General features: G+C 43.3%; 1 protein-coding gene across 7 annotated transcripts in view; it reads right to left on the minus strand.

Annotated features, from left to right (window-relative positions):
* Positions 1 to 1,153: 1,153 nt before the first annotated feature.
* TMEM209 (transmembrane protein 209) overlaps positions 1,154 to 18,148 on the minus strand; it is a 39,675-nt gene continuing 22,680 nt past the window's right edge. For 2 of the 7 annotated variants that reach the window (XM_051848953.2, XM_051848954.2), the window contains exons 9-16: positions 17,115 to 17,211; positions 13,626 to 13,751; positions 11,872 to 11,969; positions 10,369 to 10,483; positions 10,180 to 10,277; positions 6,653 to 6,726; positions 5,490 to 5,589; positions 1,154 to 2,227 (exon numbers count right to left, since the gene is read on the minus strand). In XM_051848953.2, the coding sequence (XP_051704913.1) occupies positions 5,496 to 5,589; positions 6,653 to 6,726; positions 10,180 to 10,277; positions 10,369 to 10,483; positions 11,872 to 11,969; positions 13,626 to 13,751; positions 17,115 to 17,211 (702 nt within the window). In that variant the 3' untranslated portion in view covers positions 1,154 to 2,227; positions 5,490 to 5,495. Of the gene's footprint in view, positions 2,228 to 5,489; positions 5,594 to 6,532; positions 6,727 to 10,179; positions 10,278 to 10,368; positions 10,484 to 11,871; positions 11,970 to 13,625; positions 13,752 to 17,114; positions 17,212 to 18,148 lie in introns of all 7 variants that reach the window. The other 5 variants (XM_008258196.4, XM_070071308.1, XR_011387449.1 and 2 more) reach the window with 4 other exon arrangements.

The following is an 18,148-nucleotide window of genomic DNA, read 5'->3' on the forward strand; positions in this document are numbered from 1 at the left end:
ACGGAGGCCTGGAGAGCAGGGAGCTGGTCTGAGATGTGACCTCAGCCCCGGGCGCGGAGCATGCGGGACACCGCTGGGCGTGGCCGCTGGGTTTCACTGTGTTTAGACTTCTTTCGGTTTGAGAAATCAAGCAACGTAGCCTTCTTGTGTGTCATGGAAACCAATCCGGCTTAAGCAAAGGCCGAGAGTGACCGAGGAGAAAAGGTGAACCTAACGGAGATTAGTGGACTCCATGAAGACAATCAAGCGCTGGAAAGAAACACGTGTGACGCGCAGCCGGGCACTGACATCTGATTGGCCGTTTACTCAGCCTCTCACAAGGGCTCCCTCCCCACCCTCTCTGTTCTGTTTGCAGTGCATTGTCTTCCTGAAGGGTGAATTCGAACGCATTCACCAAAGTACTGTTTCTGAAAATGATAATGTAGGGGCAGCATTGCGGTGCAGGGGGTTAAGCTGCGCCCTGAAATGACGGCATCCCACATGGGTGCCGGTTCAAGTCCTGGCTGCTCCACTGCTAATGTCCTGGGAAAGCAGAGGGAGACGGCCCAAATGCCTGGGCTGCTTCACCTACGTGGGAGGCCTGGATGGAGTTCTAGGCTTCCGGCTTTGGCCTGGCCCAGCCCTGGCCATTGTGGCCATTTGGGGAGTGAACCAGCAGATGGAAGATCTCTGTCTTTCTCTAACTCTGCCTTTCAAATAAATCTTTACAAAGAAAAACCCAAAAGGTTTTCTTCTATTAAGAAAATGATTATTTAAGTACAGACTGGCTCAAACATCTGTAAAGAAAAGTTAACAAGCAAAAAAGCTACCCCGGGTGCAGGAACCCACACTTCACTTCGTATGTAAACGAAAACTTTTCCTTTTTAGTGTGTATCCCAAGTCCTTTCGTACTTTCAGATAGTCAGCTAAAACATTACAGCTTTGCATTTTTGAGCTAAAAGCTACCTTCAGTCCCTTAAAGAAAAAAAGACCTTTTTCACTTGTGTATTTTCTTCTTAATGCTTAATAAAGTACACACAGCATACAGCTTAACAGCGTCGCAGCTGTACTGCATGCCATCTTCCTTAACTCCTGAAATTACAGACTGCGATTTTAACATGTTCTCACACATAACATGTTTAATTAAATGTTTTTAAACAAATATCAAAAGCAGTTAAAATACGGGAAGTTACTTTTATTTGGAGATCCTCTTTCAAAATATGGGAGTAACTTATGAAAAAGACTTGACAAATTACACAAAACGGTATGCGTAGCAATCCTGACGCATGGTCATTCACAAAGGCCTGGTGTTAGCTGCTTTCAAGTTTCTATGAAACAGCGGAAGCCGTCAATGTCGATCAAGAACACGCAACTTCTGCCTATGCAAGTATTTACAGAAAACCCAGACAGAGGCAACCTGACAGGCCTGGTAACCTCTCCTCTCCAGTCTGAGCACTCTCCCTAGTAAAGTTACACAGCAGGGGCCTCAGTGTGATCTCACAGAAGGCCGTTCTAGAATAACGTCTCACAGAAGGCCGTTCTAGAATAACGCAACGTTACAGAACAACAGAACTGGGCTTCTAAAACCAAATGGGGGGTTTTCCTGACGTCTCAAACTTTTCACTAAAACCCAAGTAGTTTAATTCTACCAGTGACATTTTATCCAAGAGGTGATTTTTAAAAACACAGTACGTCAAACCTCTTTTACCCGCATTTAAAAAATATCCATGGGCTAATACATTACTTCTAAGTCAATCTCCTTTCTTTGAAGACGGGACTTGGGGGCTGACTTACAAAAAATGAGAGACACAGAGATTCAAAAAGCTGAATTCATACTTTTCTTTCGAACACTTACCCTAACAAACTTTTTGCGGTGTCCTGAAGAGTCAAGTGGATGATTTCATGTGTGGGTGATAATGAAAAAGGGCTCTATTTAGTTAAAGGGGAACTGTATTATATATTTAGCATCAACAAAAATCCAAAGGGTTGTAGTTTTATAGTCGACTAAACTTCTGCAATGTAACAGAAAGGCAAAGGCAGGGTGTCCGGCTACGGGCTGGACGACACATGGGAGCTGCACAGTGGCGGCAAGTCCGCGACGTGTGCGTGGTATCTTATTTCAGGACACAACACATACAGGCTTATTCTGCTTCAGTGAAATGAAAGTCCAAATGTTTGGAATTAAACGACTCGCTACTCTCCAAAGATCCACAAAATATTCACACCGGATAGGCCGAGATTAACTCTCCTATAAAGAGAAAGAAAAAGTTTTAGCAGAATTGCTTGCCAAGCACTTAAGGCCTTTTTCTAATAATGAAAACAAGTGTTTATAAGGAGAACATGTTTAATTGATGACATTTAATGTGATTCTGCAATGAATTATGTTACATATGGTTTATCAGGTGAATTCTAGTAACAGTAATTGTGTTCTGAACTGTGCTTAAAACCCAACTTTAGAATAGATTTATGGAGTGTTGGAAATTAATTTTTCAGTGGACTTCAAGAACTATTACCCCAGATAATAGAAAGTGCTAACAGAATGATTTCAGAAGTGAGGTGAAAGTAAAGTGTCAACTTTAGAAAATGGAGCACACGGGCCTCATGATTACCTATTTGACCTGAATGATGAATTCACTAATCAGGGTTGCTAGAGTGAGTCTGTATCTGTATTTTATTAACGTATCTTAACTAAACCATACTGCATATAATAAAAAGACAAACCACTCCAGAGGGTGGTATAACCATTCAAAGTACGAAGGGAGTACGAAGGGAGAAGAGGGATAAATTCTCATCTAGAGAAACAAGAAGTTAACAGACAATATCCAAACCAGACGACAGAGCTGCACACCTGTATTGCTGGAACCATGAGAGTGATCCCAGGAGAAAAAGCTCACGTTTAAGGGACTGCCTTAGCCCTGTCACTTCTTACACTATGAGAACACAGTAATTCTGATAAAAATTTAAAACATGGCAATGCTGCCAAAAAGTCCTTTCAAAACTGGAAACTTCTGCTAACAATGTTTTCTCATTTTGTCCAACACTCGCCTCAACACCGGGAAGGATTATTCCCGATGGAGACGCTGTGTCTGAGCTTTGGCTCGCCCACAGCCAGTGTTTTACTAGACCTGCAGGACGCTTTTCCGTGAAAAGGTCTTCGTGTCTTTCTCATTTGTCTGTATTTTCTTTTCTAGTTGATGCCATTATGTGTTCTTCATAGATGACAAATACTAACCTGGGTTTGCTGTATGTATTATAGTATGTTTGGGCTCAGTCTATCAGTCGGCAGTAAAGTTTATTTGATGCCTTTTGCTGAATAAAACATTTGAATTACTGTGGAGTCTAGATTTTTTTTTCTTTTGGAAGTAAGACATTCATCTAAACTCAGTGACTACAAACATCTGGCACTAAACTGATAATAATCTACAGCTTTATGGTTACGATTCCCAATGGACTATATCTGAGCCACTCAATGCTTTTGTTACAGGACAGGGGTTTTTAACAAAACATTTGTTTTAGAATATGTTAATCAGTCATATTAAGAGGTTAATATTTTCTAAGTTTTTCCCCTGGTTAAAAAAACACAAATAAGTAAAACATTAATTTCAGTCTAAAATGTTTCATTTTCCAAGCTAGTCACTCATTAAGAGAGGAGGAGGGGCAGGCCTTTTGGCCTGCTCGTTAACATGCCCACAGAGGACACTGGAGTGCCCGGGTTCCAGTCCCGGCTCTGCTTCTGGTTCCAGTTTCCTGCTAACACGCGCTCAGGGAGACAGCAGATGATGATGGCTCAAGTGGCTGGGCCTCTGCCACCCAAGGGGAAGATCTAGACTAAGCTCCTGTTTGGTCTGTCTCTGTCTCAAATAAATAAAAATTAAATTAAGTGAGAGAGAGAGAGGGAGAGAGAGAGAATTCCAAAATTTATAAATTCCTTTTGGCCTCTGAGTAAATTACCGCCCCACTAACCACTTTCCAAGTTTTCATTTCAATGTAAATTACAAATTATATATGGCACTCAACACCAACTTCTATCATGACCAATCATTTCTGCACCAAAACATCAATTTGGACCTATAAATAAAATATAAATTTTCAAATAAAACTATAAGTTATTTATTTAAAATGTTTCTAAGTTAATACTTCACTTCAAAATAGCTGAACACTATAAACAATAATTACAAACATAATTCCAACATATTCTACCTAATAAATATATATACACATATTCATAATCCTCAAAAGTTTTAGAAAAAGAATTTCTTTTTGACATAGGAAAATGTCCAACATATGAAACATTTGGCATAGCAGGTTAACCCACTGCCTGCAATGCTGGCATCCAATATTAGTGCTGGTTCAAGTTCCAGCGGTTCCACTTCCGATCCAGCTCTCTGCTAATGCACCTGGGAAAGTAGTGAAGAGAACCCAAGCTTGGGCCCCGGCCTCACATGTGGTAGATGTGGATAGAGTTCAGGGCTCCTGGCTTTGGCCTGGCCCAGCCCCAGCAGTATGGCTGTTTGACAAGTGAACTAGTACTAGTAGATGGAAGATCACTTTCTCTCCCTGTCACTCTGCCGTTCATGTAAATAAAATCTTTTTAAAAATATTTATTTGAAAGGCAGAGTGACGGGGGGGGGGAGGGGGTAAAGAGGGGGGGGGAGAGAGGGAGGGAGGGAGGGAGGGAGGGGTCTTCCATCTATTGGTTCCCTCCCCAAATGGTCACAACAACCAGGGCTGGGCCAGGCCGAAGCCAGGAGCCGTTTCCAAGTCTCTCACTTGGGTTCAGGGGCCCAAGCACTTGCGTCATTTCTGCTGCTTTCCCAGGCACATTACTAGGGAGCTGGATTGGAAGTGGAGCAGCCAGGATTTGAACTGGTGCCCAAATAGGATGCCAGTGCTGCAGGCAATGGCTTAACCTGCTATACCATATTGCCATCCCCAAATTATCTTAAAAAAAAAAAAAAAAGAAAAGAAAAGAAAAGAAAAAAGATTAAAAATCGGGTCACAGGGGTGGACACTGTGGTGCGTCGGGTTAAGCCACCACTTGAAATGCCCACACCCATATCAGAGCACTTGGGATTAAGTCCTGCCTCTGCTTCCAATCGTTTCCTGCTAATGCTATGGGAAAGAAGAGATGCTGGCCCAAGTACTTAGGTTCCTGCCATCCACATGGAATACCCACAGGCAGTTCTGGTTCCTGGCTTTGGCCTGGCCCAGCCCTGGCTGTTGTAGCTATTTGGAAAGTGAACCAATTGATGGAAGACCTCTCTCTCTTTCACTCTTTCAAATAAATGAATCTTTAAAAAAAATAAGAGGTCATGGGCCGGTGCCGCGGCTCACTAGGCTAATCCTCCACCTTGCGGCGCCGGCACACTGGGTTCTAGTCCCGGTCGGGGCGCCGGATTCTGTCCCGGTTGCCCCTCTTCCAGGCCAGCTCTCTGCTGTGGCCAGGGAGTGCAGTGGAGGATGGCCCAAGTGCTTGGGCCCTGCACCCCATGGGAGACCAGGAGAAGTACCTGCCATCAGATCAGCGCGGTGCGCCGGCCGCGGCCATTGGAGGGTGAACCAACGGTAAAGGAAGACCTTTCTCTCTGTCTCTCTCTCTCACTATCCATTCTGCCTGTCAAAAAATAAAAAAATAAAAAATAAGAGGTCAGAAGTAATCAGTAAAGCAAAGTGAAAATCAAAAATAAGAAGAAAGCATCCTGGAGACACGAGCCTGAAACTGCTGACATCAGGTGCTATGGGGGGACTGGGACTTAGGCCGATGAAAACAGTTTCCATTGTACAGCTGATACACTGCTGTACTATTCAAACATTTTTCTACTAAGCATGCCTTACTTTTGTAATTAAAAAATAAAAGAGCTATATTAGTTTAAATGGCTTACAAAACTGAGTTTCCTATTTAAAATTTCTTTACATCAAAAAATATGCAATTAAAGACGCTGGTAAATGCTTGTGATTGTTTATACACTTCTGTTCATGTCTCTTTTAACCTTTACATCCAATAAAGGACAGGAGCTTTGCTTTCTCCAGAGCAGTGCTAGACAGAAGATCATATGAGCTGCCGATGTGAGCCACATAAATCATTTCCAATTTCCTGGGGTGGGTACTGGCCTAGCAGGTAGGATGTTAATACACTGGTTACCCATATTGGAGTGCCTGGGTTTGATGCCCACCTCCAGACCAACTCTGGCTTCCTTCTAATGCAGACGCAAGGAAGCAGCAATGGTGGCCTAAGTCACTGCATTCCTGACCCCTGTACGGGAAACCCCGATTGAGTCCTGGGCTCCCTGGTCTGGCCCAACCCTGGAAGTTGGGGCATCTGGGGAGTTGCCAGATGGGAGCACTCTGTTTGCATCTCAAAAAAAAAAAAAAAAAAAAAAAAAAAAAAAAAAAAGAAAGAAGAAAGAAAAAAAAGGGGAAAACTCCTTGTAGATTCCTTAAAAAGTAAAAATAAATGGGTAAAACTAATTTTAACAATATATTTAACCCACGGTAACCACTCAGTCAAATGTATAAAATTATTAAGGAGACACTCTATTTCTTCTGTACTTACTCCTGATCATTCCATGAGTGTTTTCAGTTATAGGATGCTGCCTTCTGCAGAATCTTAACACTGGAAGAGAAAGAGTTAACAAACCGAGAACTTCCGTTGTTACACAGCACAAACACCTACCCAAGCATTCCTGACTCTCTGGTCTTTATGATGTAGAGGAACATTAACAACGTGTGGAACATATTATTTCTGCCCTGGAACAAAGACAAGAAAGAACACAATACTCAACCAGACCAGAAAGCTTCAGGCTAGTAGGTGATTACAGGTCTTACCAAACCACATCCTACTAACTCAGAATTCCTCCTAATTCAGAATTTCATTAACCAAAGGGCCTCAACCCTGTGTAGAAGTGGGAACACTGGTGAATGACAAAGGATCCACGTAATAAGCGAGCTCAGAGCTGGTAGGAAAGGCAGGCAGTACACCAGGGATTGCAATAGCCTGTGACGAACCTTCTGCGAGGTGTAGGACGCCACGGGAACACATAAAGCCATCTGGTTTTTAAAAAAATATTTATTTGAGAGAGAGAGAGAGGGAGAGAGAGTCTGAGATTGAGATCTTCCATCTGCTGGTTCACTCCCCAAATGACCGTAATAGTGGGGGCTGGGCCTGTCCTAAACCAGGAGCCTCTGGGTCTCCCATAGGGCGGCAGGGACCCAGGTACTTGGGCCATCTTCCACTGCTTTCCCAGGCTCACTGTCAAGGAGCCTGATCAGACACGCAGCAGCAGGGACCTGAATGGCACTCCAGCTGGGATGCTGTTGTCACACAGGGTATTTTAGCTCGCTCTGCCATGATCCTTAAAGCCAACTAATTGTTGTTCTGCCAAAGCAGCTAATTCATATTTTCAATTTGCTGATGAACGTCTACTTGCTTACTCTGAATAATGCTATTTCCTTTATTCCAGAAGCAAAGAAAGAGAGCTGCGATTCACTGGTTCACTTCCTATATGCCCCCAACAGCCAGGGCTGGATCAGGACAAAGTAGCAGTTGGGAACTCAACCCAGGTCTCTAAGTGGGTGGCAGGGACAAAATTACACAAACCATTATCACCTGCTGCCCCCCAGGGTACACATCAGCAGGATGATAGAATCAGGAGTGGATCACTTCTCGGCCTTTCAGCTAAGATCAAGAATAAGAGTGGAGGCAGGACTCAAAACCCAGGCACTTTGATATGGGACATAGGCATCCTAACCTCTAGGCCAAATGTCTGCCCCTTGATTTATGGTGTTTTTACTCAAGAGTCTAAGGGTTCGTGTGATTTTTACAAGATAGTATTATTATTTATTTTATTTATTTGGAAGACAGAGTTACAGAGAAAGGTAGAGACAGACAGAGTGAGGGCTTCCGTCCACTGGTTTACTCCCCAAATGGCCACAAAGGGTAAAGCTAAGCCCATCGGAAGCCAGGAGCCTCTTCCAGGTCTCCCATGTGGGTGCAGAGGCCCAAGGACTTGGGCCATCGTCCACTGCTTTCCCAGGCGCATTGCTAGGAAGCTGAATTGGAAGTGGAGTAGCCAGGACTTGAACTGGCGCCCATATTGGATGCCAGCACTACTGGCCAGGGCTTTAACCTATTGCACCATAGCGCCGGCCCTGATAGTGTTACTTTAAAAAAAAGAAAAAAGGAAGAGTCCCAGCTGGTCCACTTCTGATCCAGCTGTGGTCCTTGGGTCCCTGCATCTTCTTGATAGACCCAGAAGAAGCTCCTGGCTCTTAGCTTCGAATTGGCCCAGCTCCAGCCACTGTGGCCATTTGGGGATTGAACCAGTGGATGGAAGACTTCTCTCTTTGCTTCTGCCTCTCTGTAACTCTGCCTTTCAAATAAATAAATCTTTAAACAAAGTACAAGGGGGTGGGCATTATGGTGCCACCACATCAGAGTCCCAGTTCAAGTCCCAGCTACTCCATTTTGGATCTAGATCCCTGCTAAAGTACCCGAGGAGCAGTGGATGATAGCTCAAGTACCTGAGTCTCTGCCATCCATGTGGGAGACCCAGATGGGAGTTCCTGGCTCCAGGCTTTAGCCTGGGCTGGGCCATTGGGGGCAGTGAACCAACCAACGAAATCTGTCTCTGTCTTTGTTTCTCCCACGTGGGAGCTTCTTCCAGGTCTCCCATGTTAGTGCAGGGGCCCAGGGACTGGCTTTCCTAGGTGCATCAGCAGGGAGCTGGATTGGAAGTGGAACAGTTGTTGAGTCGAATGAGCACACATATAGGAAGCCAGCACTGCAGGCTGTGGCTTAACCTGCTGTGCCACAGCACTGGCTCCACAGTAAAAATAATATATAGGGGGCTATGCCTCTGCTTATGGTGCCACTTCCCATATGGGCAGCTGGTTCGTGTCCCAGCTGCTCCTCTTCCCATCCATCTCTCTGTGTATGGCCTGGGAAGACAATGGAAGATGGCCCAAGTGCTTGGGCCCCTGCAACTACATGGGACACCTGGAAGAAGCTCCCAGATCCTGGCTTTGGATAGGCTGGGCTCTGGCCGTTGTGGCCATTTAGGGAATCAACCAGTGGATGGAAGACCTTTCTGTCTCTCCCTTTCTTTGTCTGTAACTCTACCTTTCAAATAAATAAATAAAATAATAAAAAAATATAGGAAACATTTCTCCCAACTTTAAAAAAAAGATTTTTTTTATTCGATAGGCAGAATTACAGAGGGATTGAGAGAGAGCAAGCTTTGCTGGCTGACTCCCTAAATGGCCACAACAGCCAGGGCTGGAGCAGGTTAAAGCCAGGAGCATCCCCTGGGTCCCCAACACGTGGGCCATCCTCTGCTGCTTTTCCAGGCACATTAGCAAGAAGCTGCAGCAGTCAGGACTTGAACCGGAGCCCTTTTGGGATGCCAGGGCTGCAGGCAGTGGATTTATCCACTGTGTCAACACGCCACCACCCCCTCCCCCCCACTCTTAAAAATGATTCATTTATTTGAAAGGCAGATCTAACAGAATGAGAGAGGGAGTTAGAAAGATAGCTTCCATCTGTTCACTCCCCAAATGCCTACAATAGCCAGGGCTGGGCCAGACCAAAGACAGGAGCCAGGGTCTCCCATGTGTGGCAGAACAGCAGATATGTGGATACTGCTGCCTCCCAGGGACAGAAGCAGGAAGCTGGATTGGAAGCAGATGTGGGACTCAATCCCTGGCACTCCAGTACGGGATGCAGGTGTACAAAGTGGTGGCTTTACCTGCCGTATCAACACTCGTCCTAATTTCCCCTAACTTTAAAAAAAGTTTACTACCTACTCTACACACAAGAGAGATTCTGATTTTTTTTTCTTCTAACCTGTGAAGCAGAGAGACATACAAAGAGAGCTGAAAGAGAGCAAGCGAGCGCCCATCCTCTGGTTTACTACCTAAATTCCTGTAAGAGTCAGGGTTGGGGCTGGCCTTGCGTTGGAGCTGGGAGTCAGAAACACAATCCAGGCCCCCCACAAGGCTGCCAGGAACCATTATCTGAGCCATCCCCACTGCCTCCATGGTCTGCTCTGGCAGGGAACTGGAGCCAGGAGCTGCGGCTGGACATCAAACCCAGGCATTCTGATGTGAGATGCGGGCGTCTCGGCTAAATGCAGGCTCTAAAATCTTTACGAAGGAAAGACATCTGTGACGTTCCCCAAGAGCAACCTGTATACACAGAAATACCTTTGGAAGATTGTAGACATGGCGCTGGTAGATGAGCTCGTAATGGGGAGGGTTGATAGTACTCTGATAAATGCAAAAGACATTCTCATTTGTAACATCTGTAAAGGAAACATGTCACATTAAAAACTGGGCCACTAGAGCTGTTTCATGTGAAAACCTCACCCCATTCCTGTAGGAGAGCCCTCATACCTGGCTTGTTTGGGGTCTGAACCAAGTGCTGAGAGGTGAACGTTTTCCCGTCAGGGTACTTAGGATGCGGAGGCAACCTGGAGTCGAGGTAGGTGCAGAAGACATGCATGATGATCTGAAGACAAGAAACAGCCGCTCACAGTCAGCACGAAAACCCAGCTCAGTCTTTTCACAGAAGTCTGTACTGAAATTATTCTAATGAAAAAACTTTCCCTAAAAAAGAGAATTAGCAAATATGCTTTCAAGTGGTCTATTTATAAAATGAAATCTACAGGCCGGCGCCGCGGCTCACTAGGCTAATCCTCCGCCTAGCGGCGCCGGCACACCGGGTTCTAGTCCCGGTTGGGGCGCCGGAGTCTGTCCCGGTTGCCCCTCTTCCAGGCCAGCTCTCTGCTGTGGCCAGGGAGTGCAGTGGAGGATGGCCCAAGTCCTTGGGCCCTGCACCCCTGGGAGACCAGGAGAAGCACCTGGCTCCTGGCTTTGGATCAGCGCGGTGCGCCGGCCGCAGCGTGCTGGCTGCGGCGGCCATTGGAGGGTGAACCAACGGCAAAAGGAAGACCTTTCTCTCTGTCTCTCTCTCTCACTGTCCACTCTGCCTGTTAAAAAAAAAAAAAAAAAAAAAAAAAAAATCTACAAAATAAAAAAGATAAAACATAATTCAGACAACATACCGATTTTAATCAAAAATGTTATATTAACAAATGGAATTCAATAGTAGAATCTCTTTTATCATAAAGGAATTCAGTATGTTTAAGAGGTGAAGCCAGGCTTAATTCAGAGAATCCACTGAAAAGTATAATAGAATACATTCACTATCAAATCAGTCTGTATTTTGATGAGGTTTTCTTTTCAAATTGAAAAAGTTTAAATATTCCAGCTTACAGAGTTGCCACTACCTGTGTGTGTGTGTGTGTGTGTGCGTGTGTGGCAGGTTAGTTTAAATGCCAGGCTTCTATTCTATAAATATTTATCCTTCATTTTTTGTTTCTCATAGCAACCCTAGAAAAACTGTTCATCTGTTAAGTGGGTCATTCATACTCATAGAATTAACAGCAAAACCAAGAATACATAAGCATTTAATTCTCAATTTGAATATCAATATTTAAAACTTTATTTTCACACAATAGTTACTACAAAAAATAAAGAGTATGATTTTATAAATAAACTTTTTAGGCCCAATATAGGAAAATGGTTAAATGACAGTGTATGATAACAATAAAAAACCACTTAAATATTGAAAAGTTGAAGAAAAAGTTGGATACATAATTTTACATGGAAGATAATTACAACTATGATTAAAAAAAAAAACACTGAAAATGACACCACCTAAATAAAGGAGACAAAAGAAAGTACACAAAAATATTAACAGTGTTTGGGTTAAGTGCTGGTATTATAAACTATCTGTCTTAATTTCTAAATTCTTTTGGTAGTTATTTTTATAACAGAAAAATAAGAAAATATAAATCAGTAACAAAGCTTGAAAAAAACCGAACACAGACTCACAGCAGAGTCAGTGGGCAGGTCTGTGTCCCACTTGCGTCCTTTGAAGTCTCCACCTCTGTTCCATCGAAACGAGCTCATACAGCCTCCCTGAGAAAGTTCTTGACAGCAAAGGTGGAACAGAAACAGCTGCGATTACGCCAGGGGCAGGGAGAGCAGGGGCAGCACGTCATCGCAACACCAGACCCAAGCACCCAACACAAAGAACCGTGTGATGCCGAAGCGCACGTTAGACATCACAATGAAGAACCAGACAAATCCAAAACGTGGGACAAGACCACAACTACGGATTCTTCAGAGTGATCAGACAAGAGGAAAACTTGAATATGGACCGTATACTGGATGGCATCACCGACCTGCCGTCAGGGTTTAAGGTGCGGACAGTCTGCTAGTGCTTCTGCGGGAGAATGCGCTCATTTTCTGCAAATGCATGTGAGAAGCATGTGCCTGCCATGTGGCAGAACCTTCAAACGGTCCAGCAAAACCAAAATGTGTGTTTGTGAATACAGGTAGCGAGAAACTCAAATTTGGCAACATAATGCTAATTCTTCAATCTTTAATAGTATAGTGTTCACTGTATTCTTTTACACATTTTGGAATATTTGATACATAGTCTATACATCTGACATACATACTTTTTCTGGTTGTACAAATATCCTGCTATCTACGAGGAAATCTTGCCAAAAAAACTGAACTTGACTTTAGAGAAAATACCAAGTTGAGTGAAACGACACCATGGGGAAGTGCAGAGTGAAATCCAGACTCTGGGGACTCTACAGGACAAACAAGTTGTTCAACAAATAAACCGCAAAGAAAAAAATGATGTGAGGAAATCTGTAGTTTAAAAGAAACTTAAATATTGCAAGCAATCACAACAAATGATATTTGAATCCTAATTCAAACAAACAAAAATATTTATAAATTTTATGAGACAAGTTGACATTTGAACACTGGGAATTTTCACAATATAAAGAAAATGCTAAAATTACTAGATATGACTAGATACAGTTCTATCAGTTTCATGAAATGCCTTATGTCTTAGAGATACACAGGGAAATATTTATGGATGAACTGATACTGATCCGTATACAGGATATGCTTTAAATAAATCAGAAGGGATTAAGCAGGTGGGGGTACAGACAGGGCAGGCGCTGCCCAGGGAGTGAGGGACGTCAGGGCTGGGTGACGTGCAGTATCTTGCCTGGTTATGTGTGTTTGAAAGGTTTTACAAAGTCATGAAAAATGCTTATTCCTGAACCCCAATCCAAGCCTAGGGTCAGGAGGAGGCAGCACCATAGCACTTGCAAATGAAGATCACATTTCCTCCCGAATATTAAGAACCCAACAAGCAGAAGGAAGGCACATACGCAACAAGAATTTTAAAAGTTAGAAGGAATAAGGATTATGAAAGCATGCTGAATTATAAAGAATGTCAAAGCGGTACCATCTTTGGTGTTCTAAGAGGAGAAAAAGAGTGAAGTACTCACACGAGCCTGTTTAGCTCAAATTTAGGATTCCTATACAGAATATTATTATTAACCTATTCAAGGATAACTGTTATCTTAACATTTCTTAGCACGTAAAATCTAAAAGTTGTTCAAGTATAAGCTTTAGTGAAGCCATAATTAAATATGTATTTATAAAATATAAGATCACAGTTTAATTTTAAAACAAGGTTTGTTCTTTGTTGTCCTGTATTTATAAATCCCAGTACAATGAAAAGGCTCCCAGATTTTCCTCTTCAAATCAATAGTTACCTTTGATCCTTTCAAATAAGTACTCCTGGTTTGGTGTAAGGTCTAGATACTGCACAATCGTGTTCAAAGTAGGCATGAGAGGGGCTTTGACCAGGGCAGCTTGCTTCAAGCTGGTAATACTAGCCTCTGTTAAAAACAGACACACAGAGAACACGTGTCAGTCCTCGGGAGGGTTTCTAAGAAATCATGCAATGCTCTTCCTCACTGGTCCAACAGCTGTTCTCTTGGGCCTTCGGTCTTCTCACAGGTCAAGGCGGCCTTCCCTGGCCACTCTACCGCAAATGTCAACCCTGCTCCCCGAACACTGAAAACACCACCCTCCCGCGGCTTCCTCTCTCCTTAGCACTAACCCTCTCAAGGTACTTTGTCTTGTTTCTTGACTGTCTCATCTACTAGGAAAAAAACCAGGGCAGGCACTTCGGTCGTTTTGTTCACTGCTGTTTTCAAAATACCTAGAACATTACTTGGCACAGAGTACTCACTAGATATTAAAGGAATAAATGAAAACAATAATAATTTATGTTAATTTACATTATCTGTTTTACCTACAATTTATCATTTCAGGTACAGTAGCCAGATTTTTTTTTTAAGATTTATTTGAAAGGCAAAGTGACAGCAAGGGAGGGACACAGAGAGGTCTTCCATCCGCTGGCTCACTCTCCAAATGGCCACAATGGACAGGGCTCTGCCGGGTCAAAGCCAGGAACCAGGAACTCCATCCGGGTTATCCACGTGGGTGGCGAGGCCCAAGCAGTTGGGCCATCTTCTGATGCCTTCATAGGCACATCAGCAGGGAGATGGGCTGGAAGGAGAGCAGCCGGGACTTGGGCCGGCCTGCACCGTGGCACAACGCCAGTACCACAGAGTGACTAGATTTACACTTGCATATATTCACATCTAAAGAACCAGAAAAATGAACTGGAAAAAAAAAAGTTAAGCCCAGGTTCAAGTAACATCACAAAGACTTAGAAAGTGCCCAATGTGGCCTCGGAGCCACAGCTCTGCCATCAACTCACTGCACTGGGCAGACTACTTAACCTCGCTAAGTCTCAGTACCTTTATCCATAAAATGGGGCTTTAACAGCTAGCTTCCAAAGTTAATGTGTTTACCCTAATTACATATGAGACATCTGAATACTCAATAAATAGGTACTCTAGGGATGCACGTATTTATTCTGTCTGCTGCCCATCCACCCACCCACCCACCCATCCATCCAGGAGAGAGAGAGAGAGAGATGCAATCATGCATGAGCTTCCATCCACTGGCTCACTCCCTAAATTTCCATGATGGCTGAGACAGGCCAGGCTGAAGACGGAAGCTGGGAACTCAACGTAGGTCTCCCATGTGGGTGGCAAAAACCCAACCACCAGGGCTATCATCACTGCTTCCCAGGGTTCACGTTAGCAGGAGGTTGGGAGTCAGGAGCCAGAGCTGGGAATTGAACCCAGGCACTCCAATGTGAGACATGGACATCTTACCCAGTGACTTAACCTCTACATCAAACATCCATCCCCACATTCTATTCTTCATCCATAGAATAAAGGTTAATTAAAAGATACCCAAGGTAGAGGCTGGCGTTGTGGCACAGCAGGTTCAGCCACTGCCTGCAATGCCAGCATTCCATACGAGTGCCAGTTTGAATCCTGGCTGTTCCACTTCTCATCCTGTTCCTTGCTAATGCACTTGGGAAAGCAGTGGAATATGACCCAAGTGCTTGGGTCCCCACCATCCCCAGGGGATATCCAGATGGAGTTCCCGGCTCCTGGCTTTGGCCTGGCAGAGCCTCGTCTGTTGTAGCCATTTGGGGAGTGAACCAGCAGATGGAGAATCTGTCTCCTGCTCTCTGCAACTCTTTCAAATAAACAAACAAAACTTAAAGGAACAGGAAAAAATATACCCAAGATAAATGTAAAGTGCTGATGTGCAATCTAAAGCACTTAATGTATCTGAAGGAGAGACTTACCATCTAGGAGGAGCCAGTTGACTAAAATATTCCTTTTTTATTTTGAAATCTAATTACTTGACACTAAATAAGTTCTGGCATATCTATTTTAGGCAGTTTATAGGGTCCCTCAGGAGTTTTAATTTTTAGCAGATAAGAGAGCTGAAAATAGGTCAATTTGGGGCCAGCGTTGCGGTACAATGGGTTAAGCTGCCAACTGCAATGCTGGCATCCCATATGGGCACCAGTTTGATTCCTGGCTGCTCCACTTCCGATCCAGCTCCCTGTTAATGTGCCTGGGAAAGTAGCAGAAGATGGCCAAACATTTGGGCCCCTTACCCACATGGGAGACCTGGATGATGGTTTTGACCTGGCCCAGCCCTGGCCGTTGCGGCCACTGGGGGGAGTGAACCAGCAGATGGAAGATCTTTCTCTGCCTCTCCCTTTCTCTCTGTAACTCTGCCTTTCAAATAAATAAGTTTTTTAAAAAATAGGTGAATTAAATTCACTATTGTTACAAAATCTTTATGCTTCATACAAGCTTGTAATTAATATCTGATAAGAGTCTTGTTTATAGAATATATAAAAAACACCTACAACTCAACAATAAAGACAATCCAATTTAGAAATCATAAAGGATCTGAAAACATTTATCCTAAGATATACAAGTGGCCAATAAACATATGAAAAGATGTTCACCATCAAGAAAACGTAAGTTTAAACAACACCAGTGAGCCGCCATTTCATACCCACTACTAGGAATACTCGAAGGCGCGCGGTAACGGGTGTTGGTGAGGATGTGCAGAAGCTAGAACCTTTGTTTACTAGAATGTAAAATGGCACGACTGCCTTAGGAAACCATCTGGCAGCTCCTCAAAAGGCTAAACACAGGGTTACCGTGTCATGTAGCAATTCTGCCCTCCCCTGGAGAAATTAAAGCAAATGTCCACAAACACTTGTTCATGACTGTTCACGGCAGCATCACAGACAGTAGGGACCAAATGCGAATCAACTGATGAACCGGATAAACAACATATGGCAGATTAATTTTGAATATTATTCAGCAATAACAATAAATGAAGCACTGATAAACGCTACAACATGGATGGAATTTGAAAACATTATGTTAAGTAAAAGAAGTCAGTCACAAAGGAACACATATCAGATTATTCTATTTATAAGAAATATTTAGAATAGGCCCATCTAAAGAGGCAGAAAATAGACTGGTGTTTGTACAGGGCTGCCGTGGGCGTTGGATGGAAGTGACTGTTAAGGGTCTGGGGTTTCTTTTTTTGGGTGACAGATTGTTTTAAAATCGATTGTGGTGACATCTGTACAACCCAACCATTGGACTGAACACTTAGAATGGGAGGACTGTTCGGTACATGAATTCTATCTCAATACAGATGTTACGGTAAAAAAAGATTGTAAGCATTTAGGTTTTCCCTTCACCTCAAGACAACGAGAGCTCAGTTTCTCTGTGGTAGATTTATTATGGATAGTAAATGATAGTAAATCAAAAACACTGGACTCTATTTTCACATACCTCCTATTTGTAGCTCTGGACAACCCATTCTTCTCATCTGAGTGCTGACAGACTCAATCTCTTGTACAAGTGGCACTAATATGGTTTCATTGATCCACTAGAAAGAAACGAGGTATAGATTTTGCACACATAATTCCAAAATACTGATCAAATCACTATTTTCATTTTTTTACAAGCAACTCTAAGAGCTTTTTTATGGTCTTATTCTTGAATATTAGCAGAATCATACAGTATAGTGAAAGAACAGAAGTCACACCTATCTGAAGTCTAGAAAGAGCTAAGTAAATATGCTTGAGTATAATTAAATTATATTCTTTTTTCTTAAAACTTATTTATTTATTTGAGACAGAAAAAACCACCGGTCTACCCACCCAAAAGCCCATAACGGTCAGGGCTGGGTCAGAGTAAGGGAGCTGAGAATCTGACCCAGGCCAGGGACACAACTACTCGAGCTCTCACTGCTGCCCACCACTGTGCACACCAGCCAGACTCAGAAATGGGAACAGAGCTGGGGCTCAAGCCCAGATCCTTCAGTGTGGGCTGTGGGCGTCCCGATGGGTGGCTTAACCACTAGGTCAAATGCCTGCTCTCAAGCACCATTTTTCATGGTTAAAAACCATGGGAAAAAACCATCCAAGAAGCTCCCCATCTGTCTGTGTGTTGTTTTATGAGCAACCTCAACCATCACTTGTTTCCATGCGTTTATTTTACCATAAAATAAAAGATTAAAAACTGTTTCAAATGAAGTAAGTCCACAATTCCTTATAAATAATTTGAACTCAAAAGCCTCTGAAAACCGAAAAGTGTTTTTATAATCCATGCTGCAAGCAAAAATTTGATAGATTTGCAAGAGCTGAAATGAATTCACATGACACTACTGACACAGCCTTTCTCACCCAGGTTGGCTATTCACACGCTTTGCTGCAGAAATATTCATGTGGCTCATTACTGGATGCTGGCCAGACTGCCAGTGGTTTTACCAAACACACAGTACACACATATTGCTTCTAAAACAGTCTATGAGACTCTTAGCT

Source organism: Oryctolagus cuniculus, chromosome 3 (genome assembly GCF_964237555.1).
Source record: "Oryctolagus cuniculus chromosome 3, mOryCun1.1, whole genome shotgun sequence".
NCBI classification, from domain to species: Eukaryota; Metazoa; Chordata; class Mammalia; order Lagomorpha; family Leporidae; genus Oryctolagus; species Oryctolagus cuniculus.